The 23171-nt window shown below is 46.2% G+C and overlaps 3 protein-coding genes across 4 annotated transcripts in view; all 3 read right to left on the bottom strand.

Moving 5' to 3' along the window:
- Nucleotides 1-499: 499 nt before the first annotated feature.
- LOC118086965 (interferon-inducible GTPase 5) overlaps nucleotides 500-23171 on the bottom strand; it is a 159488-nt gene continuing 136816 nt past the window's right edge. The window contains exon 3 of the mRNA XM_060275660.1: nucleotides 500-3630. The gene's annotated coding sequence lies outside the window, so the exon portion shown is untranslated. The remainder of the gene's footprint in view (nucleotides 3631-23171) is intronic.
- Nucleotides 3630-8304, bottom strand: LOC118078599 (interferon-inducible GTPase 5-like). 2 transcript variants are annotated; one of them, XM_060275657.1, is made up of 3 exons: nucleotides 7978-8304; nucleotides 7637-7778; nucleotides 3630-4936 (listed from the first exon to the last, which is right to left on the bottom strand). In XM_060275657.1, the coding sequence occupies exon 3, from the start codon at nucleotides 4918-4920 to the stop codon at nucleotides 3763-3765; it is 1158 nt and encodes a 385-aa protein (XP_060131640.1). In that variant the 5' UTR covers nucleotides 4921-4936; nucleotides 7637-7778; nucleotides 7978-8304; the 3' UTR covers nucleotides 3630-3762. The 2 variants fall into 2 exon arrangements, with proteins under 2 accessions (XP_060131640.1, XP_060131639.1); XM_060275656.1 differs by having other exon boundaries at nucleotides 7637-8304.
- Nucleotides 16442-22946, bottom strand: LOC118086964 (interferon-inducible GTPase 5-like). Its single transcript, XM_035119087.2, has 2 exons — nucleotides 22764-22946; nucleotides 16442-21351 (listed from the first exon to the last, which is right to left on the bottom strand). Exon 2 carries the CDS (start codon nucleotides 21321-21323, stop codon nucleotides 20091-20093), a length of 1233 nt encoding a protein of 410 aa, XP_034974978.1. The 5' UTR covers nucleotides 21324-21351; nucleotides 22764-22946; the 3' UTR covers nucleotides 16442-20090.

The raw sequence follows: 23171 nt of genomic DNA, 5'->3' as shown, positions 1-23171 counted from the left end.
TGCCGTCTCCCTTCTCCCTGGCTGGCTGTGGAGCGGGCGGAGGGAAAGCCAGGCAACCGCTTTGCGCGGCTCTGGGGCTTTCCCTCCACCTGCCCCGGCGATTGCAGAGGGGGAGGAGGGGATCGGAGCAGCCCGATTTCGGGCTGATCCTGGCTCCCCCTCACCCCTGCCGATCGCGGAGGGGGAGGAGGGAGTCGGAGCAGCCCGAAATCCGGCTGTTCCTGGCTCCCCCTCACCCTTGCTGATCGTGGAGGGGGAGGAGGGAGTCGGAGCAGCCCGAAATCGGGCTGCTCCGATCCCCTCCTCCCCCTCCGCCATCGCCGGGGCGGGAGGAGGGAAAGCTGGCAAGGGAAAAGAAAGCTTTCCTTGCCCCGCTGTGGCCCCTCCCCCACCCCTTGGCCCGCCCCTTGCCCCCGATTTTCATCCTGGCTACGCCCCTGGAGCAAGCCGCTCAGCGCGCGCTTTGCCCCCGTCCCACTTGGGCTGCGGGCGGAAGCGAGGGGCGGACCAGCGCTGCCGGCAACCTGCTAGTAGCGTGCATGCGCAGCGTCGCTACATGGCAACGCCCCGCCACTGGGGTGTGTTATGTTTGCCACTCCGAGTGCCGGAGCGGCTTCGTTCGCCACTGCCTACAGACAATTTGGGCTACAAGGGATCTTGTGAGCTTGGATTTTGTATGTGTGGTTTTGCTTTTTTTGGTTAAAACACACTGAAACATAACGGTCATGGCCCACTGTAGCACCTTGTGGAGATGCATGGCTGGTAGTTGACACTTTATTGGCCAGAGAAACACCTACAGCAGCTCCCACAGGGCAACTTTTTCTGCACGGAAGCCACTGCTGCTCATTCCTCTTCAAGCCCCCCCTGGTTCTAGGAGATGGCGGAGCAGGGGAAGGTGGGGCGTCAACTGGCCCATTCCTTGGCTGAACAGTTTCTTCTTCCTCCACCTCATCCTGCCCCAACTCTTCTTCCTCCTCCTCCTCCTGGTCTGGCTGCTGCATGTCGGGACTCCCCGCCCCATAAATCAGTGGCTCCCTCTCCCGGGTCAGCCTCCTGGCCCCCTGCCCCCACCACATTCACAATCCCTGACATCAGTTCTCTGAGGAAGAAGCGGCCATCTTGTCCTTCACCTCAGCCAACAATGGCCGCTGCCCCTCACTCCATTCCATGGACAGAAAGCAATTGGATCAGCCATTGAATGACTTTTGAACACTGGCAGTGGAGCCCTGTCCTCTCCTCACATGAGGGAAATGGCCTTAGGGGACTCAGGCAGGCTGCTTCCAAAGGGGTAGCCATATTGGTTTGTTGAAGCAGAAACAGCAAGTGCCTCTATTTTCCTGCCCTGGTTTCTGATTTGATCCTGGAACGTCCTGCTTTTCCTTAGGATGTCCCTATTTTCATTGGAGAAATGTTGGAGGGTATGGAGTTATCTGACCCCTGAGCCGTATGAACGCAATCTTGTATAGGGAAGTTACGGTATTTTAAAATGTTCAATGTTTTATTATGTTTTTATATTTATTGGTAGCTGCCCAGAGTGGCTGGTAGAACCCAGTAAAATGTGTAGGGTCATAAATAGTAAAATTATCATTATGGAATGGGACGTCCCTATTTTCACCGGAGAAATGTTGGAGGGTATGCAAAGGGTCTCATGGCATCTTAAAAGAGGAGAGTGGCTAAGGGGGATCCTTAAGAGGAACGGTCAGGAATAGCCGCCACCACTGAACTTCCCCCAATATGCACACCCTTAGCGTCTGCTATCTGAGGCAGCTGCTTCACACTGGCTAATAGTAGAGCTGGTCCTGTTAGACCAGGCTAGGAAAATGGCAACACCCGGTGACAGAACATGGAGCAAGCCTCCCGGAAGATAAAACAGAAGTTGGGTGGCTTTGTGGATCTCCTTGCCCAATCAGCCAGTCCTTCCAATTTCATCATTCTGGGGGTAGCGCTAACATTGATCTACGGGCCTGATCTATACAGACCTAAATGAATGCCACTTGAAATGTCATTCCCTCCCGAAACAGGTTGCATCGTTTTGACCCACCACAATGAAACAAACGGTTGGCATCCACCATTGTCAACCACAAATAGAGGGGTAAATTGTGGGAGGGGTGGTTTAGTTCTGTCCTAATCCCATTGTATCGTAGTATTTCACCTCAGCCTTCCCAAAGCAAGTTATGCTTCAGAAGTTTTGGACTACAACACCCATCAGTTCTAGCTAGCATGGCCAATGGCCAGGAATGATGGGGAATGAAGTAGAAAACACCTGGAAGGCATCAGTTTGAGGAAGGCTGTAGGATCTTCCAGATGTCCTTTTTATTGAGCATTCACATCTGAGCTCATATTGGGGCATCTGCAAATGTTTTGGGATGGTCATACTGCTTTGTTTGCAATAGGCATGGGCTCCATACCTTTCTCATAAAGCCCTGCAGCTTTTTCGTAACATGCATGGGTGTGTGTGTTGCTCACTTTTGTCCCATTACAGAGCAAGAGTGACCTTCCAGATGGCAATAATAACTGAGTGACCTTGGGGAAGTGTTGCAAAACTCTTAATAAAGAGTGGAATGGTATGTGGATGGCCCAGTATAACTCTCCCACTCATGCATTATTATTGTGTCAACACCCACAAAAGACACCAGCCTGGAGGGGGGTCCAGACAATTCACAATATTTCTTATGGAAAACTGAAAGCTGATTAGTTAGGGTGGCCATATTTCAAAAGGAGAAAATCCAGACACAAAAATGTATGGTTTTTTCTCACAAAAAAAAAAAGCTACGCTATCGTCATGGGCTGGCATACACCCGGATTTTCTGGACATTTCTTAAATATTTAGAGTGACCATGTGGAAGCTGCGTTGATTATAACAGTGGCAGTGGCAAGGAGATTCATTTAACCAATTAGTTTATTTCATGAAACCTTATACTGTACACTAAATTTTAATAAAACCTCAAAGTGGTTTGCAAAGAGATAAAACAATAAAACCAGGAAACAATTACAGCCGTGCTTTAAGATAAGCAAGAGTTAAAATACTAAAAGAGATTAAAATTACCTCGACTTTCTATTTAACAAATGTGGAGGCTCCTGTCTATCTGGATGCCCTCCTTCAGTTTGAGTGTGTATGAGGGAAAGAAAATTCTGAAATAGATGTTGCATGGTACTTGTGATATAGAGCTAACTCTTGTTCCTAAAGAAAAAAGCAAAGGCAGCGCGCGCACACACACACACACACACACACACACACAAACAGTGAATGCTGCAGCCTGCATAAATGATAATTTGAGACCATCCTTGCAAGCAGGTTCAAATACGTCGCTAGTTTTTTCTAGTCTGACATCAGATACAGAACAATTCATTAGTGGACTGAAAGAATTATGACTAGTAAAAAGTCCATTTGTCCCAAAGTCTCCTTTTGGTATTGGTCTTAATTCTTATACATTACTGTACGTAGAGATACTAATTTTTAAAAAGGAACTGAAGGGGTATTATGCTGGCATTCGGATTATTTCACTTAGGTTTTTGTTTTTTAAAAAATGAGAAGGCTAATATTTATTGAATTTTTAAAATAAAAAACCTGATCATCTGATCATTATTTTTTAAAATGTCTTTTGGTGTGGTTGTTTTAAAAATGGAAACCTGTCTTATTCTCCAGATGCTATATAAAGCACTTAGTCATAAAATTCTAGGTTTGCAAGACATGACTTGAGAGTCCACAGAAGCTTGCGCAAACTGCTATCCCTGCAGCCACATCTGTGCATCCATTTGCTGCTAAATGGACTTTTTCCCTTCTGCCTCAAGAGCTTTGGACAGAACCCTCTGGGTGTCATCCGCAGCACCCGATATGCATTTCTGCAGCATGAAGTAGGTGCGAAGAAGTGAAATCCCTCCGGACAGAAGGCAGCCAAAGATGGGGAAATGCTCCCAGCGGTGATATTCATAAGCCATCACTGAGAGTCCCACCAAGTCTGGCAGCACCCATAAAATGGCAGAGAACATTCCCAGGGACTGCATTGCTGCTTTAAGGGCTGTGCTTGTCTTTCCAACACGCTGGGCCAGAGCTGCAAGGGATCGATCGTTCAGGCCAAAGTCTAGGAAGCACCAGGAGCGGAACTTACTAAACAGAAATATGGGAAGAAGGAAAGGAACTGGGCTTCCAAGAGCGACCAGCAAACAAAGCCTGCTGGTCCAAATCTTCTCCTTCACAGAGGCTTTCTTTTTCTCTAAGATAGGCAGACAGATGCTAGGGAAGCGGTGCAGAAAGGCTTGCCTCTTCAGTCGCAAGAGATCGTTCTTCAGCGTTTCCTGCAGGAGGGGGAAATCAAAGCGGTCGGCTTCCCAGTTGGAGACGATGAAGACTTGTGGGTCCCTCACTCCTTCTCTTACTAAGCACTCTTTGCAGTCCTCCTGGATGTGCAAGAGGACCTTCTCTTCATTGTAGTTGGATGGCTGTTGCCTCTTGGCGGCCGACAGGTCCAGGTCTGCTTTGGTGCGCACAAAGTAGAAATTCTTGGCCATATCTTGGATCTCATGGACCAGGTCAGAATGGGTGGCGCGGAAGCGCTGGGAGCCGACGATGACGAAGAAATCAAAGTGATTTAAATCAACCTTCTTCTCAAATTTGTCCTTCCCAAAAGTTGGCGTTCCCTTTCCGGGGTGGTCCCAAAGGATCACTTGTGGAAGTGTCGGGTGTGGGTAATCCTTGACTTGCAATGTTGTCATCTGTATGCCGGTTGCAGCGGCACGCGGGTCATCAGCATGAAGACCCAACATGGCATTGATGAAGGAAGACTTCCCGGAGCCGGGCTCTCCTACTACGGCAACGTTGAGTGGAGTGCTGTTGAAAAAGTGCAGTGGTTTTGCCAGCACGTGCGACACAGCATCTGCCAATTGGCCCTGAGAAACGGCTACCTCAAAGTCTTCCATCATTGTGGATCTCGGTGTACTGCAGAAAAAGGAAGCAGGAAAATGTTAAGCAACCAGCCTAACTAGAGGCATTCATTTATTTAACGAGAGTGGCATGCCCTCTGTAAAATTTCCAGCATCGGCAATATTGTTATCATTTGCCAAGCAACAAAGCTTTATAGGTAGAAGGTATGAATCCCATCAGATTCTGTAATTCAGAAGTGAGTGCAAGGCTAAAGTGCCCAAAGGTCATGGGACCAGGGCCGGCGCGTCCATTAAGGCGAACGAGGCAGCTGCCTAGGGCGCCAAAATGGAGGGGGCGCTGGCCAGCCTGTCCGCCGCCCACCCCCCCCCGGTGCTGCCTGGGGCCGCCTCCACTCTCCTCTCAGCTGTTGAGTGGCTTCCAAAGAGCGGCCAGAGAATGGCCTGAAGCCGCTCAACAGCTTAGAGGCGCAGTGGAGGCGGCCCCAGCCTGAAGGTGCAGAAGAGGAGGGTCTGGTCAAAGAGAAGGAGGGGTTGAGGCAGTTTTATTTAAGTGTGCTTTAAGAATGTATGTAAATTCTGCTCCTGCTTGTCATTTAAGTCAGAGGTTTGTTTTCAACCTTTTTGAGTCCACAGCTCCTTTGACCAAGTACCTTCTTTCTGAGGCACCCCTGTGGGGCTCAGGAGCCCAGTTATGTCACCCCTTGCCTGCAGAGCTGGTAGCCTCTCACCCTTTTTCAACGCCCCCCCTTGTGAAGTATTCCCTCAGCCTCCTCTCTTCTCCACTCTCCTTGAGAGTCCTCTGGGCAGCCACTGCTCCCTCCCCTGGTCTCTGAGCTGCCACCCCCCCCTGCCCTCAAGAGAGGTTCCTCCTCACATTGCCCCACAGGGGCCTGGGAATTGTGTGTCCATTCCCAACAGCAAGGGCTGGTGGTCTGGCTGGCTGAACTCCCTTGCCCACTTGCTTACTCTGAGGCCCTGCTTCAGCTCCTGGAAACCAGTCCCCGCCCCCCCCCCCCCGCCAGCCCCAGAGGCACCATTTGCCTGGGGAGCTAATAGCCAGGGCTGCTGCAACAAACAGCTGTGCAAGCCTTTGGGGGGGGCAGAGATGCGAGAGGCGGAGAGGGCATCCAAGGAAGGAGGGAAGGAAAGAGGGACAGAGGCCAGTGTTGCCCATGGCACCTCTGACCATCATTCAAGCCACCCCAGGTGCCACGGCATATTGGTTGAAAACCACTGATTTAAGTAACTAATAACCAGATATGCCTTATGTGCCTAAATTCCCCACCCACTCCCCCCTCCCCCCAAGCTGCACATTATCAGCTTTCCAACAAAATGGTTTCTCTTCTCTTATTGGGGACATCCTCCCCCGTCCTTCTCCCCAACCTGACCAGACACAAATTCCTCGCCTCTGTCTTGACCCCTCAACAAAGCTTTATTATTTTTTTCCATTCTCTCTCCCCCCCCCCCTGAAGTTTTTTGGGGGGTGAAAGATTTTTCCTCACACTCCTGTCTGGAAATCACCTGGGATTTCATGTTGCTGAGAGAGGAAAGGGGGGGGGGAGATAAATGATCAAAGTGAGGGGGTCAAAAACCTTCAAAACAAATGGGGGGGTGAAGCGCAGAGCAGGATCCGGATGGAAAGTTGCCCCGAAGTTGGGTCGTTTCTCTCCCCCCCCCTCCCCACCACCTTCCCTTCAGGGAGGGAGGGAGAGAATGGGATGGGAGCTCTTTTCCTTCTGATCCTGGCATCTAAGGTGAGGGAAGAGCCGGGAAATGAGCAGGAGGGGCTAATGAATGAAGTTTCTCTCTCTCTCTCGAGGTGTGTGCTGGGTACGCGGACGAAGAGCAGCCTGGAAGGGAAGGCTGTGTGCACCAGTGGAGAGATCTGGGATAGCCAGTGGGGGGGCAAGGGAGGTGGGCGATGGGCTGTGGGTTTTTTTTTGTGTGTGTGTGTGTGTGTGTGTGTGACACACACAGAGAGAATACGATCTCCAACACCTCCGACTCTGAGACCAGAAAGTTATCATTGTGGAACAAATCAGTATGATATTGTTTGCATGTTCCGTTTAAAACAATCTGTGTATTTTTTTACAACTCAATTCCCGGTACATTAAAAAAACAACAACCACACCTGTCAACTCACATCAAAATGTCATTTTATCTGCTGAAACCTTTTATTAAGAAAAAATAAATTAAATACTGGATTTTCTGTGAAAGAATTCATTACAAGGTGACGTGTGTGAGGAATTGAATGCGTGTGGGGGGTGGAGGAGAGACGGAAAGAAGAGCTCATTTGTCCGTGGCAAGGGGGGGGGCAGGGGCGCCAGATCATTTAGCTAAGGCTCTGCCCGCTTCCAAATAGCTTCCCCTCCCCTCTGTCAAACCCCAAAAAAGGAAAGAGGCAGGAGGCGAGAGGAGCAGGAGGGCAGCCTCGTAGCAGCTGCAGAAGGGGAAGTCGAATGAACACGCGTCACCGCTGGAAAGGGAGACCCGCGTTGATTTCAGAGCAGTTAGCCTACTTTCAACTCTTATAGTAGCACCAGCTCTGCTTGCTCCCTGGAGCTTTCATGTTATTTATTCCCTTTGCAGCGGGGAAGAAGGGCAGCCTTCTCCAACATCATTATTCATAAGAGTGAAAATAAACGATTCTGCCGCCTCCTGCCTAGCAATAAGCTCAGAGTCTCCTTTAACTCAAACACGCTCAGAAAAAAAGAGAAAACACGGAAATCAGCAGAGCACCAGGAGAAATGCTCACCTCCTTTCCTGCTGCCTGTCCGATTTTTATGCTGGAAAGCTCAGTTTCCCTCTTCCGAGGCTTTGCTTGCTGGTCTCTGACCCTTTTCTTCGTCCAACTCTCTCTCTCTCGCTTTTATTCCCTCTCCCTCCCGGTCGTCGCACTACAAAAAGCAAAGAAGAAAGCGAAAGTACGCGCGAAGAGAGATACAGTATAAGATTGCAACGAAGAGCGAGAGCCTCATTCCCCGCTAGAGGGAGCTCCAAGCAGCCTGGTTGACAGCGGGGACGCTGCCCTTTCATGGGAAGGTCCCAAAGGATCACTCGTGAAACTTGAAGCATCAGAGATGATTAATCCTTTACCTCTGCGGTAGTTGCCTCTGTGTCAGTCTCTGTGCCAGTCTCAGCAGCTCCCGAGTTTTCTGCACTTAAGCCCCACATGGCACTGATTTCAAGGGGTTGAACTAGATGACCCTTGAGGTCCTTTCCAACTCTACAATTCTATGATTCTGTGACTTCCCAGAGTCCAGAGTCTCCTACTACGTACGTACTGCAGTGTAGATTGGAGTCTTTGGAAAGGACGGTAGAAATTTCAGGGAGGCACGAAATCTTTTAGAGCCCGCAAAGAAGCAGGAAGGGTTCTATCGCCCGTCTCAACTGCTTTGAGGTTTTATTGCAATTAATCAGGACGTAAATCCTGTGAAATACACAATGTTCCACCATGATTTCTTCATAGCGTGGGCGCTTGCATCTCATGATCTCGTTTTAGCTGTCTCCATTGCATTTTGTACACTGCCTTTTGAGGAAAATAATAATAATAATATTAATATTAATAATAATAATAATAATAATAATAATAATAATAGACGTCCTGATGAATTTTCATGGGAACTTTTAAAAAAAGGAAATAGCCAACAGATGGGGAGATGTGAAGAGCTGAACTTAAATATTGGAAAAATGAGAAATTGAGAGAAACTGAAAATAATAAATTTGCCCACTTCTCTCAGGAGATTTTCCCCTACGCTGAAGGAAATACTTGCTGACATTCTCCCTTCTACACAAATATTAAAGGGGAAGGAGTCCCTGTCCTCTTTTTCCAATCATCTCCCCCACATCTCCTCTAAAATCTCCTCTAGTTGCTCCCAGCTGGGAAGGTTTGCAAACTTGGGTGAGGAGAAAACATGATGCACACAGTGATGTTGAAGCTGGAAGCTCCTCATATCCTTCAGAAGAAGGATATTGATAATCTGTAACTGTACAGAGGAGGGCAACCAAGATTATCAAAGCTCTGGAAAACAAGCCTTATGAGGAACGGTTGAAGGAGCTGGATATGTTTATCCTGGAAAAGAGGAGATTGAGAGGATATACGATAGCCATCTTCAAATATCTCAAGGGTTGTCACAAGAGGGAATGTTTTCTTCTGCTCCGGAGGGTAGGGCTTGAACCAATGGCTTCAAATTACAAGATTGAACATGAGGAAGAAATACTGTAGTTTATTTTTTTAGAAACATTCTAACATTCTGCAGGGTGCAGAGCGGCTATAGAGCCTTCATGACAAGCTGGCTTTGCAAGCCAGGCAGGCAGGAAGGACACCAAACTCTCCTCAGAGTGACTGACAGCAAAGCCCGTGTCTTATCTGACACCCTCAGCTTTAGGGGGACATCATGCGGGGGGGGGGCACATCACTGCTACCTTCAAGGGTTTCTACAGCCTCACGCAGAGAGACTCGTCTTCCCTTCCCCCAGCTTGTCCTCCAGTTTCCTGCAGCCTTGGGAGCTGGAGCTCTTTGCCACCCCCATCCTCCGACTCCCTCTCAGTGCAGACCGGGCAGGCAGGCAGCACCTGCATTTGCAAAGCCATCTGAGAAGTGTCTACATCAGGAATTTCTTGTCCCACGCTCTCAGTGCCAGCAGTGGCAATTTTAATTTGAAATCTTTTGATACACTGTATCAAAGAGTTCAGAGGTAAGAGTTCAGAAATGGCTGGTATTAATAAAGTTCCCTATGGCAGAATGCTCCTATCATTATGGGTCTTTCGGACTCTGAGATACGATCAAAAAAATAATAAACTGGTGCAATCACGAACTGCTCAGCAATAGAGCATTTATAATGCTCTGCTGCTGATTATTTACTGTATTTATCCTGCTTAATCTTGGAAAGGGGAACGTAGTTGCGGCTTTTGGTGATCTTGGAGCAGAAATTACACCCTGTTTCCAAGTTTTCCTCTCCCCCACGCTTGACCATCACACCACTCTGCTCAAACAGGTGATTTCTGAGCAAACAAAACCTAAATCAGGTCACCCTAGTTCCTCCTCCTTGTAAATAATTTATTGGACTGTGCTGGGTCATGACAGATTGCAAAACAACATCAAACCTAGCGTTACGTAAAACGCATTCAACAAACACACAAAAGGTAACTGGCTGTGCAGTCACATAAACAATTCTCTTCTGTATTTTTTTATCACAGTATTAAATATTTCTCTTGCACATAATCAACACATAAAGTACAACAATATAAACGGAAGTCCAAATGGATCAGTTCATTTATAGAGTCCAAATATCTGCTAGTTTCTGTTTCCCATATGTCTTTGTATGTTCATAAAATCCAAAGGGGAGCTTACTACATTTCCACAGAATCTTGACAAGGTTTTCCGGAATAATGCCTTGTTTCGCCCTCCTGGGCTTCATCAGTTGTAAAGGTAAAGGTAAAGGGACCCCTGACCATTAGGTCCAGTCGTGACCGACTCTGTGGTTGCGGCGCTCATCTCGCATTATTGGCCGAAGGAGCTGGCGTACAGCTTCCAGGTCATGTGGCCAGCATGACAAAGCCGCTTCTGGCGAACCAGAGCAGCACATGGAAACACCGTTTACCTTCCCGCCAGAGCGGTACCTATTTATCTACTTGCACTTTGACGTGCTTTCGAACTGCTAAGTTGGCAGGAGCTGGGACCGAGCAACAGGAGCTTACCCCGTCGCAGGGATTCGAACCGCCAACCTTCTGATCAGCAAGCCCTAGGCTCTGTGGTTTAACCCTATATTCTAGGGAGGCATAAATACACATAGATCTTGTGTTAACGTGTGAACAGGATGTAAGAAAGGCCAGCCTTTCTCTTAATTGTGATTTTTGAATGGCAGTTGTTATTACAGAATTTTGGATAGCCTCGTTTTAACAAAGATGCAGAAAGTATTTTCGAATGGGCTTTAAAGTCCTGTGGGTCTGGTGAATTATGTTTTAATCTTAGGAATTGACCTAGAGGAAGATTGTCATGGAGGTGTTTGGAATGATTTGAACTATAATGTAGCAAGGAGTTTCTATCTGTACTTTTCTTATAAGGATGAATTTTAATTCAAGATTGATCCACATAAATTTCTAGGTTTAAAAAAGCTAGGGGGTGTGAGCTCGATGTTCCTTCAAAGGTCAAATATGGACTTAAACTATTTATCCAATGGTTAAACAATTCAAAAATATCCTCAGAAAATATAAATATCAGATCATCTATGTATTGGCCGTAAAACAAAATGTACTCACTATATGGATTATTATGAACAATGTGTTCTAAATCAAAATTCCTCAAAAAAATATTGGCTACACTTGGAGCACATTTGGAGCCCATGGCTACAACTTGTTTCTGAATGAAATACTTACAACCAAACCTGAAAAAATTGTTAGATACGACCAAATCTAAAATCTCCATTTAAAAAATTCACCGGTGGAGATGATTGCCTGTGACCAACCAGCAGTTCTTGAATTAGTGATTTAACTACGGTATATCTAAAGGTACATTAGTATATAGAGACGAAATATCCCATGTCGCAATTATACCATGTTGAGTGACATTCAAATTTTCAGTGAGGGTTATAATATGTTTAGTAATTTCTCCAGCCTGAAAGCAGAGGAGGAAAGGAAAGGAAAGCAAAGGACGTTTTCCCCAACAGTCAAAAGAACTAATTTGCTTCGATTCTTTGTATCATATCATCCCATCTCTCCTGAGTTTTGATGCAGTGTGATCCCCACATGGCTGACTCCAAAGGGTGGAAAAACTGAAGAAACCCCAACAGGGCCGTCTTAAGCAAATCCAGCACTGTGGCGCAAAGGTCCCTCCGGTGCCCCCTCCCTTTCCCAAAGCTGTTCTCTCTCGCCCTGGCTCAGGGTCCCCAGCACCACCAGCCCAGGCTCCCCGCCGCCTCTCACCTGCTGCGCGGTGTCCCGCTGCCAGCCCAGGTCCCGCTGCCGACCCCTCTCCACCCCAGCCAGGGCGCGGGCAGCTCCCCAGCTCCCGCCACCTTCCCGGCCCGGAGGCTGTGTGGCCCAGTGGCTGCCACCCGCACCAGAGGAAACAAGTGTGAGCGGTGAATTCCGGGTCCTGCAGTGCGCTGCTTGTTCCCTGGCCGGCTGACCTGTCCACCGCTGCCTCTGCCAGCGCTCTCTTGCTGCGCTCCAAGCGGCCCGAGGAGCAGGAGGTGGTTGCCACGCCGCCGCCTGTGCCCCGGGAGTGGTGGTGGTGGTGGGGCGGCGAACAGCAGATGTGGAGGAGGCCCCTCGGGAGCCGCTCCCGCCGCCTTTCCCGCAGGGGACAGTGGCTTGGCAGGCAACAGCTGAGGGGATTCTCGCGGGCCAAAGGAGAGGAGGTGGAGGCGGAGCCATAGGGCTCAGACATCAGCTGTTTGGCGGGCGCAGCAGCGCCCCTGGTGACCAGGTGCCCTGGCGCATTGCACCACCCAGCCCAGGCCTAGAGACGGCCCTGAACCCCACAGGGATATGAGGTGGTGTGGGGTAAAAGCAGGAGCCCTATGCCTAAGATATTCCTCCTGGCCTTCAATTTAGCCTGATCTGCCATTCTTTTCCCCTTTCCTTTTTTTTATAAAGAAACCCTTCTGGGTCCCCACATCAAAAATTTCCCTGGTCTCCTTGCTGTCCTTAGCAGGACTAACTTGGCCAGTTGCCCTGGTGATGCTATACTGTATCTTACGTTGTTTGTAAGTTGTTTTTCGGTTGATGTTTTATATTTGTTGTTAGCCGCCCTGAGCCTGGTTTCTAAACTGGGAAGGCCATGGTATAAATAAAAATTATTATTATTATTATTATTATTATTATTATTATTATTACCTTATTATTATTATTATACCACAGTTAATGACAAACCTAGACAGCATCTTAAAAAGCAGAGACATCACCTTGCCGACAAAGGTCCGTATAGTTAAAGCTATGGTTTTCCCAATAGTGATGTATGGAAGTGAGAGCTGGACCATAAAGAAGGCTGATCGCCGAAGAATTGATGCTTTTGAATTATGGTGCTGGAGGAGACTCTTGAGAGTCCCATGGACTGCAAGAAGATCAAACCTATCCATTCTTAAGGAAATCAGCCCTGAGTGCTCACTGGAAGGACAGATCGTGAAGCTGAGGCTCCAATACTTTGGCCACCTCATGAGAAGAGAAGAATCCTTGGAAAAGACCTTGATGTTGGGAAAGATGGAGGGCACTAGGAGAAGGGGACGACAGAGGACGAGATGGTTGGACAGTGTTCTCGAAGCTACAAACATGAGTTTGACCAAACTGCCGGAGGCAGTGGAAGACAGGAGTGCCTGGCGTGCTATGGTCCATTGGGGTCACGAAGAGTCGGACACGACTAAACGAGCACAGTTAAGGCTTTCCCGAAAGAATTCTAAGAATGGTAGTTAGTTAAAGGTGCTGAGAGTTCTTAGGAGGCCCCTATTCCCTTCACAGAAGTACAATTCTCAAAAGTGATTTAGCAGCCTCTTTAATCAGAAGTGCCTGGGCACCATTTTGCATGCAGAGCTGAGCTGTGATGAGTGAAAGAGGGAGAGGAGCTGGGGGGAACGAGAAAGACTTGTGCAGTTATAGGAGCCAGCTCCCAGGGGCCGAGATATTTAAACATTGGAGGGGGGCTGCTCCCCACAAGGTGATGGGTATTGCCATTCAAATGGGGTGTGCGCACCACATATTGTGATCTATAAGGTGAGGCAGGGCTTACCTGCCTCCCCCCATATTTAAATTTGGCACCCCAGCACCCGGCCCTATTCCCTCTGTTACTTGGCTCTCTCTCCATCCCCAAACCCCACAGCAGCCGTGTTCCTGCCACTTTCTCACAAGGGCAATGGCAATGCCCTTCAACTTTTTTGGGAGAGGGCGCCCCTCAAATATGATATTTGGAGGGGAAACACATGTAGACTCCTAACTCTGTGGTTAAGGCTGTCACAGGAGGAGGGGCCTGCTCTGAAGCATGCTGGGCACATGTAAACCCCATGAGACCCCCCAGTGTGCCCCCAGCATTTTCTCCCTAGGGGAGGGGGGATACGAGCAGCTCCTCCTATTCAGCAAGAGGCCACTGCAGGGACATTAGCTCTCTCCCGGTGTTTTGCATTGCTTGCTTTTATGAATGTAATTGAGCATCAAACTCTGCCCTCAGCATGGCAACCCCAAATCTCCAGAGCTTGTTTCCATGATCTCATTACTCAGGTAGACACCATGTTTCCTTCCCTCTTGTCCCTAGGGGCTGTTTCATATATGTTGGAAGGTGCCCAGGCTGGCTGGCGCAACCCAGTCAGATGGTCAGCATACAAATAATAAAACTGTTGTAATTGTTGTTGTTACTCTGAGTGTTTGGCATTGTTGTTGTTGCAGTGGCGAACGGTACTGCTTGGCTGCCCGGGGCGGCAAATGTGGAGGCACCCCCTGGGGGCGGGGTGTTGCTCCGTAGCGCGCATGGATCCTGACACATGCGTCATGAAGCACGGCGCACACGTCAGGACAAACGGTGGATGCGCAGTCCGCCCAGGCTGCTGCTGCTGCTCCCGTGGCAACCTTACAATCCACCAAGCAAGTGGCTATTCGTAAGGCGCTGCCACGCACAAACAGCGCGCGTAAGGCTACCCCGTCCATGCTGCTTTTCACATGGCAGCCTTACAAGTTGCCGCTCGTAAGGTTGCCGTGGGAGCAGCAGTGCCAGCATGGATGGACTACGCATGTCCACACATGTGCAGTCTATCCAGGTTGGCGCACATGCACAATCCGTACGCGCTGCTGCTGCCGCATGGCGGTCTGTGCGCACTGTCCTGCACTGTGCACTACCCCATATGGAGTGCGCATGTGCAGGATGCTGCACATGCGCAGTCCGTACACGCTGCTGCTGGCGCACAGTGGCCTCATGGGCCGCTGCTCACACACAGCGGCTTGTAATGGGCTGCCACTAGTGGGGCAGCCCGCACAGACCGCATATGTCTGTATGGCGCACGCAGGTGGAGGTGAGGGGCGCCCTGAATTGAGTCCCCCCCGAGTGGAGCCCCCATCGCCCCCCTTACTATGCCCCTGTGGTGTTGCTGCTGTTGTTGTTAATTGAATTCATTTACCTCCCTATACTCGGAGTTTTCAGGGCGTTTCACAGAATAAAATCAAGATATAAAACCACAATATGAAACCACAAGATACCGAAAAAAAATAAAACAACAGAACAATACCCCCCCCCAAAAAAAACATTTTAAAAGGACATAGGATGTAAATCAGATCAGCCAAAGGCCTGGTTGAAAAGGAATGTTTTTGCCTGGTGCCTAAAGGTGTATAATGAAGGTGCCAGAAGAACTTCCCTGGGGAGAGCATTCTTTTATTGTTTGATGGATTTCTGTATTTTAATATTTTGTTGGAAGCCGCCCAGAGTGGCTGGGGGAACCTGGCCAGATGGGCGGGGTATAAATAATAAGTTGTTGTTGTTGTTGTTGTTGTTGTTGTTGTTGTTGTTGTTGTTGTTGTTGTTGTTATTCCACAGAAGGGGAGCCACTGCAGAGAAGGCCCGTTCTCATGTTGCCACACTCCAAACCTCTTGAGGAGGGGGCACATGAAGGAGGGTCTTGGAAGATGATCTCATGGTCCAGGTAGGTTCATATGTTGTTGTGATTACAAATATATTAATTGTTATTAAAGATGGAATAGGGAGTGAGATGGGTTGCCTCAACATAATCTGACCCAATCCTATGTTGATACAAATTGGCCCAGTCCAATTCATTAATTAGATTGGGCTGGATCTGATGCACAGCCCAAGTGAAACATGTTCTTAAATAAACTGAAATTTGGCTAGCAACACTTAGCTCTAGAGCCCCTGCTGCCATATTGTCCCAAGTCTCTTTCTCAGTTGCCGCAATTCTCCTCATGAAATTCCATTCTCAGCGCCACAGAAACTTCAACATGGAACATAAGTCCCTTGCAGTTTGCTCTCAGCTGTTCAGAAAGCCAAAGCAGTGTTGTAAATCAGATGGTGTTGGGCAGAGTCTGAGAAGTTTGTGCTCAGACTGATTCAATCGCAGGGCCATGCAAACCTAAGGCATAGCTGCCAAGTTATCCCTTTTTTAAAGGGAAATTCCCTTATGCTGAATAGGCTTCCTCGCGAGAAAAGGGAAAACTTGGCAGCTATGCCTAAGGCTACCTGAGGAGACGCTTCGCCACTTTTTGAGAGCTTCCAAGTGGCAGATTGAAGTGCTTGCTTAGTAATGTATATATTGCTTGCTGTTTAGAATAAAACCTTAATAAAAATCTTAAATCTTCTCACTCACTTGTGTTTTGTGTTGCCTCTGAATCTCAGTTTAAAAGAACCACCATGCATTTGGCAAGAAAGTGTTCATAACATTGCCAACAGAGTACTAAATACTCTGGATAAAACACGTCAATGGAGGGTTATATTTTTAAGAGAGGCCTTTATTTCAGATAGGGTACCCCTCCTTTTTAAAGATTCCTATGTTGCTCTGCTTTAAATAACATGTTATTTAAATAAATGTAAATAACAAGGAAAGAAACCAACAACCAAACCAAGAACTTTGCAGGGAGTGCTCTAGACTGCCTCTCACTTTCAGGTTATCAGTGGCCTGTAAGGCTTAGCACCAGAAAGGCAGGGTGAAGCTGCAAAGTTCTTTTTAAAAATGTATAAGCAAAAATTCACCAAACTCAGACACCTCTTAATCATTTTAATATAAGAAATAACCTCCCACCCGTTAAAATATAAAATATGTATGGAGGAAAGTAAACCCACTTAACTTCCTCCACAAAGAGCCCATAGATTTAGGTAGGCTTATTCCAATTGTCAATAAAAACTATATTACTTTGTATGTTTATTTGTGAATTGGCAGCCAGTGGGGGAACATTTCAACCTCCAAGGGCATTGCTGTAAGACTTTACAGAAAAGTTGCATTCTGAGGAGGAATAAACTCATACCACAAATAAGAGCTGGTGTTGCTGGCCCCAACTTGATGCATAGCCATCTCTTAGTTTAGCTGCGAGTAGTTGTCAGAGTAGCCACCTCTGACAGCTGGAAAAACTTGGATTTTTATCTCAGCAGCCGGTAAAATCATATATGGACTATAACAATCTCAAAAACAATTGGCTAGTGCTTGGAATGAACAAGTTCAATGTGGACTGAATTTGTTTGAAAATCATCTGAACTACATGTGAAAGTAGTTCCCATAATTGCTGGGTAAACTAAACATGAATTAAGTTGATGTTGGTGCAAAACTAAGAATGATTTCTGGCTCATTTTTAAGTTCATTGTCACTTTCTAAATGCTTTAGAGTATTTATACAAAATATTGCCAAGGATAATTTGGATGAACCTGAAGTGAACTGAACATTGTTCTAGGCAAAAATCTGCCCTTATTCCCTTATTGGGTTCTCCATCGGTTGGAGAATATAACAGAGGCCAACCTGAAGTGAACTGAACATAAAGGGAACTAGTTTGTTTCATAAAGGGATGAACATGAATGGGAATTAGTTTTTTAATGCACATGTTGAACTAGTTCCAAGCTCTAATATGGACAGAGACCTGATTTGAAGTCTCGTTTGTTCTGATGTTGTCATCTCTGGTTTCTTGGTTTTCTCAAAAACCAAGAAATGAAAAAAGGAAAAGCACATATCCCTCAAAAACAAAACAAAAACAAAGAAAGAATAAGAAGCACCAAGAGAGAAAAGCTGGAGTTGTTTGTGGCAGGAGGACACCCTAAACTCCCTCTACTTCAACTACTGTATGTTGAAGACAAAGCAGTCCTTCTCTGTTTCATAGTGTTATGAAAAATGTACCCCAAAATGCGTTGCCTTTTAAGAAGGACAGACGCGGGTCGGAAGCTCCAAAATTTGCACTAAGTTCAGCTCCGCCGGGAAAATGACAGAGACCACACGATACTGTCAGGAAAAACAAACTGATCCCTTTATTGCAGAATGCAAAGCTACAGCTGTAGGGTCCCTGCCTCTGGAAAGAAGGAAGGAACCCCGGGAAATGGTGAAGCCCCTTTTTATACCCTCCTGTCCCTGCATGAAAATCCCTGGACTGGGAGGGAGGGGAAAGACAAGGAGGATGGGTGGCGATCGATTAGCTGGGTGAGGAGATGACTTTTTCTTTCAGATGGGGAGATGTCAATTGCTCTTCTCCCGTCGCTGATGGTGCTCCCTGTTGTTTGGCAGGAGGGGCAATCAGTCGAGATGGGTGCAGAGGTGGGGCAGTTCCTGGCGATTTCCGTGGAGTGGAAGTCCGCCCGGCAGGTGTTTTCCTCCAGGCCATGGAAGGGTGGACTACGTTGAAGATGGCATCTTTATTTTTGTGCCAGCTAATCCCTCTATTGTCCGTGCGTTCTTGGGTGGGTATGGGGTGGCAGTAGGGCAAGGTTCAGGGGGGGTTGGGATCATACAGGGTTCATACAGAAAATATACCTGGAAAACATACCTAATACAGGGATTTCTAATTAAAAGGTAGCAGTCCTGACATATACAGTTCTAAGATATAAAACAGCAATTCTAATACAGAGAGATACTGGCAATTCTAATACAGAGGCAGCGGATAGAGATTTCATGGTAAGAGAACATATAATAGGCTGTATTATTAACTTGAGTAGAAAAGTGTCACTTTGGATTTGGGCGGTTTCCCCCCCTTCTTCTGGAAACATTGTTTTGTTCTGGGCGGAGGGGAGGTGGAGAGGGGAAATGTGTGAATTTATGCTAACTGTTGTGCATATGCAGATCCTTAAGCCTTCCTTCAGGCAGGGTTGCGTCCTAGCGGGAGGGGTGAGGAGACAGGGAAGATGGCATTGAACAGGATTCTGGGTATTGCAGCTGTCAAATTCTGTCACCCCTCTCTGTTCATTAATAGTGGTGTCCTGCAAACCCCCCCCATATGATTTTATAACAGTAGCATCCTAAAGTACAAGGAAATTTGTGGGTATGTGTATGCTTCTTTCCAGAGGAAAAAAACCCTCCCCAAAGGCTCAGGCTTCCCCTACCTACCCACCCACCCAGCTGGTGAAGTGAAGCAAAGATTAATCATTACAACAAGGAGGCTGAGAGAAAACAGGCTTGTGGTTCAGGTTAGGTCACCTCAATCTGGACTGTTGCCTATAGTTTTCCCATGGTAAATGATTTTGTTAAAACAAAAATTAGAACAGTTGGGGAAATAATTGCAGTAGGGAGGATTCAGAAAAAAACAAGTTCTTAAAATTTCAATATTTATTATTTTATTGAGATTAAGTAAATAAGGGAAAAGGAAAGAATAGTAATCAAAGGAGGAAGAGGCTACATTAAAACATTTTTAAAAGCAGCAATAACTAAATAACAATAAAATATACTAAAGGCTACAAAACTATATACTGTAGTATATTTTTGAATGGATAAGGATGTCTTGCAGGATCCCACCCTAGAAGAGATCTGTGTTACATCTTGTTCAATTCGTATTGTTTCAGATTTTGATATCTCCTCATTAAGATCAGTAACTTTTTGATCCAGGGCTGTAATTTTAAGATTCACCTTTGTTAAATTATCATTCAGACATTAATTCTGCATCACAATTTACTTAAGCGTATCAGCAATAGAACTCTCTGAAGCCATTTCTCTTCTCTTCTTTTCTCCATCCTTTATGTTTTGCTGCTACAAATTTGCTGTATCTTTGCCATCTTTGTTTTTATTTGCCTTGGATGACATCCATCACCGACAGGTAGGAGATAAGGAACCTCTTAACTGGCCAAAAATTGCCCAGGCTGGCTACTGATTAAGCGTTGTTACAATAGGGCTGCCAAATGTCTGGGATTCATCCGTCAGAAGTAGCGTCCAGGCAGAATTTTGAAAATTGGTAAAAATGTCTGTGAAAATATATGGAAACCCATGGCAACACATGTCAGAAGTGTTGATATTTTTGATGAATTTCCTTAAAAATAGCTCAAAAACTTCTTTTGTTTTTTAGAGATTTTGCAAAAAAAAATGCTCATCAATTCCCCCCCCAAATCTCTACAACTTTGCCCCTCCCCCCAAGTGAAAAGCTCAACAACTTTTGTGTCCGGATTTTCACTATTTGAAATATGGCAACCCTGAGCTGAAGAGTAATAAAGTGCTGAGCTGAAGAGTAATAAAGGGAGCAATTGGTTGATGATGTGATAGAAAGATGAGATAATGCATGCTTCACCTGGATATCTCTTCCCACCAGGTAGATGTATTTGCTGTTTACTTGTGTCTCTTAGGCTCAGCAGCCTTTGCCAGAACTTTCTCTGCATCTTTCACAGCTTTTTCCAGGAAATTATTCAGCAAGTAGAATGTGGTAGCAAAAGAACTGCCCCCACCATAGAGAGACCCCAACAGAGGTATGAAACCCAGGACCATCTCTACCGCTGTGATTGCTCCCCACATTGCTGACCTCTTCAAGATATCCATGACGAATTCTGCCGTGATCTTACCGGTGCTTGGGGTATGTTCAATAACGGATTTCAACTCTTCAACATCTTTCTCCACTCGGTTTGCTAGTATATTGAGGGAATTTTCATCCAAGCCAAAAACTTTGCAGATATCCCTCATTGTCGAAACCACAATGGCAATGTCACAACCAAATGATAGGAACGGGACAGGAATCAACCCAACAGTACAACTCACCATGGCATTTTTCCATATCAGGCTCTCCATAGCAGCCTTCTTCTTTTTAATGCTATCTTTTGTAAAAATCGGAAGACACATGATTAAAACATCTCTCTTGAGTTCATCCTGTTCCTTTTCAATGGTCTCTTGAAGCAGGGGGAAATCATACTTGCTCAAATCCCACCTCGATATTAGAAAGACCCTTGGAGAAGACACACCTAACGCCTTCAAATTATCATAGCTATCTGTCCGTACAGTGTCAAGCGTCTCTTTCTCAGACTGCATCTTCCTATCGCTGTCCCCCTCCTTGATGCCTTTTGACTTCCTGTCATTATCTATATCAACATCCACTTTGCTGCGCACATAGTAGAATTTCTTCTTATTTTTCTGGATCTCAAGAGCCAAGTTGGTGTCATCCTCAGTGAAGCGCCCTGAGGCGATGATGATGAAAAAATCATACTTGCTGAAATTGACCTCCTCTAGGTATTCCTCTGCACTAAAGTTATCTTTTCCAAATCCTGGTAGATCCCAAAATTTGACTTTGGGGAATGTGGGGTGTGAATATTCTTGTGGCACCATTGTTGTTTCTGTCACCCCCGTTTTAGCTGCACCCTCTGCATAATCTTCCATTCCTCGAAGGGCATTGACGAAAGATGACTTCCCAACACCTGATCTTCCTGTGATGGCAATTTCCAATGTGATGTTATTTAATAAATTTGACTGCTGTTGAACTTCAGCTGAAACAGCTTCAAATGTTTTTTTCTCGAAAGCAGCCTTCATTTCAGCAAGGTCTTTTTTTAAGGTTTCTATTGTTATGGCAGGATCCATGACAGTGATTCCTTGTGGCTCACTTTATCTGAGAAAGAGAAGAAAACTGTAATAGTTAGATAGTTTTCCACACACTTTTATGGACATCTTTACAATCCATGGTTTATGTGGGGAAATCAATTTACTTAGGGCATATCTCTGAGACCAGTGTGTTGTTTGAGCAGCAGTTGGTAGGATTTCAATAAAGTGAAGAATTGTGCCTGTTGTCAATCTCTCAAAAGTGTATATGTGCATGCATTCACACATAATCCTTAAAACATGTTTATGTGAGATGTGGCTAAAACTTTGGATAAAACATTTCATAAATAAATATGCTGGTTTGCAACCTGGTTCTTTTCCCAGCATGCATTTTCGTCTGAGTGGTGTGTTTTGAAACACGGTTTTTTGGGGATTTAACCTGGCGGTAGTGTGACATCTGTCTTAGCAAACTTTATAAGAGCCTTCGGACATTCGCTTGGGACATTGTGGCCAAATTTGAACGCAATTGGTGAAGCTGTTTCGGAGAAAAGTGGCTAATAACCCGCATGCCCAGTTTTCATTTATATATATATATAGATAAATATTTAAATGAAATACAGCTAAAGGGAAAAAAGAGCATGAAACCCTTTTTTAGAATTAAAGACATTCTGAGGACCTAACTGCATGTTTCATTAAGTGTGGGGTGTTATCAGTGGAGTTTTGTTTGTTTTAATTGATATGGGGAGGCGATTTTTCAGCTGGAGAAGGGAAGTTTCACCTTTGGTACCACAGTCAGGGAAGGACACAGAAAGCCCCGAGAGGGCAACTTGAGAAAGTTGTAGGATCGTAGAACTGTAGAGTTGGAAGGGACCCGAAGGATCATCTACTCCAACACCCTGCAATGCAGGAATATACAACTGGTCCTGTAGGGTCCATTGGCTGAAGAGGCAGCCCAGATGGTCTCTGCCTCTTCAGCACTCAGGGCATTGTTTGGAGAACAGAAGTTGCTGTATTCCTCTGTTCTGCACCCCGTTCCCCCCTCTGACAAAGGGGGTGGGGTCATGAACTGCATTGCAATGAACGCCATTTATTAAACAGGGGGGACTCTTCTGGTAGCATGAGCTCTGCTTGCTCCCTGTTGATGGCATGTTATTTATTCCTTTGCCTTGGGGGAAAAGGGCAGCCTTCTAGAACATCAATAATAATAATAATAATAATAATAATAATAATATTGTTTATAATATGCTATGGTATATGATATCAAAATAGTGTTACAATAATGTAATGGTTAATATAATAACAATAAAAATGTTAAAAGGTAAAAGGTAAAAAATAACAATAAAAAGGTAAAAGATAAACAACAACAACAACAACAGTTTCTGCCACCCACCAAGCAAGGAGCTCAGAGTCTCCTTTAACGCAAACAAGCTAAAAAAGAAACAGAAATCATTCTAGACCCAGGAGAAAAGTTCAACTCTTTACCTGCTGCCGGACCGATTTTTTTGTAGCTTGGAGGTTTTGCTTTGAGGTTTCTCACGCTTTTCTCTGTCCTGCTCTCTCCCTCTCTCTCCCTTTTATACCCTCTCCCTCCTGATTGTCATACTACTAAAAGCAAAAAAGATAGCGAAGGTAACGAGCGAGCATGAGATAAGATTGCAACAAATAGCCAAAGCCGCATTCCTGACCAGAGGGAGCTCCAAGCAACTGATTTGACAGCGGGGATGCTGCCTTTTCTGGAAAGTCCCAAAGGATCACCTGCGGAAGCATCCCATGTGGGCAATCCTTTACCTCTGCTGTTGTTGCCTCTTTGCCAGTCTTACAGGACCGGAGTTGTCTGCACTTAAGTAGTGTGGCATTGATGAAAGAGGCCTACCCGGAGCCCGGCCTTCC

This window comes from Zootoca vivipara, chromosome 6 (assembly GCF_963506605.1).
Source record: "Zootoca vivipara chromosome 6, rZooViv1.1, whole genome shotgun sequence".
NCBI lineage: Eukaryota > Metazoa > Chordata > Lepidosauria > Squamata > Lacertidae > Zootoca > Zootoca vivipara.
This window is presented reverse-complemented; position numbering and strand designations above follow the sequence as displayed.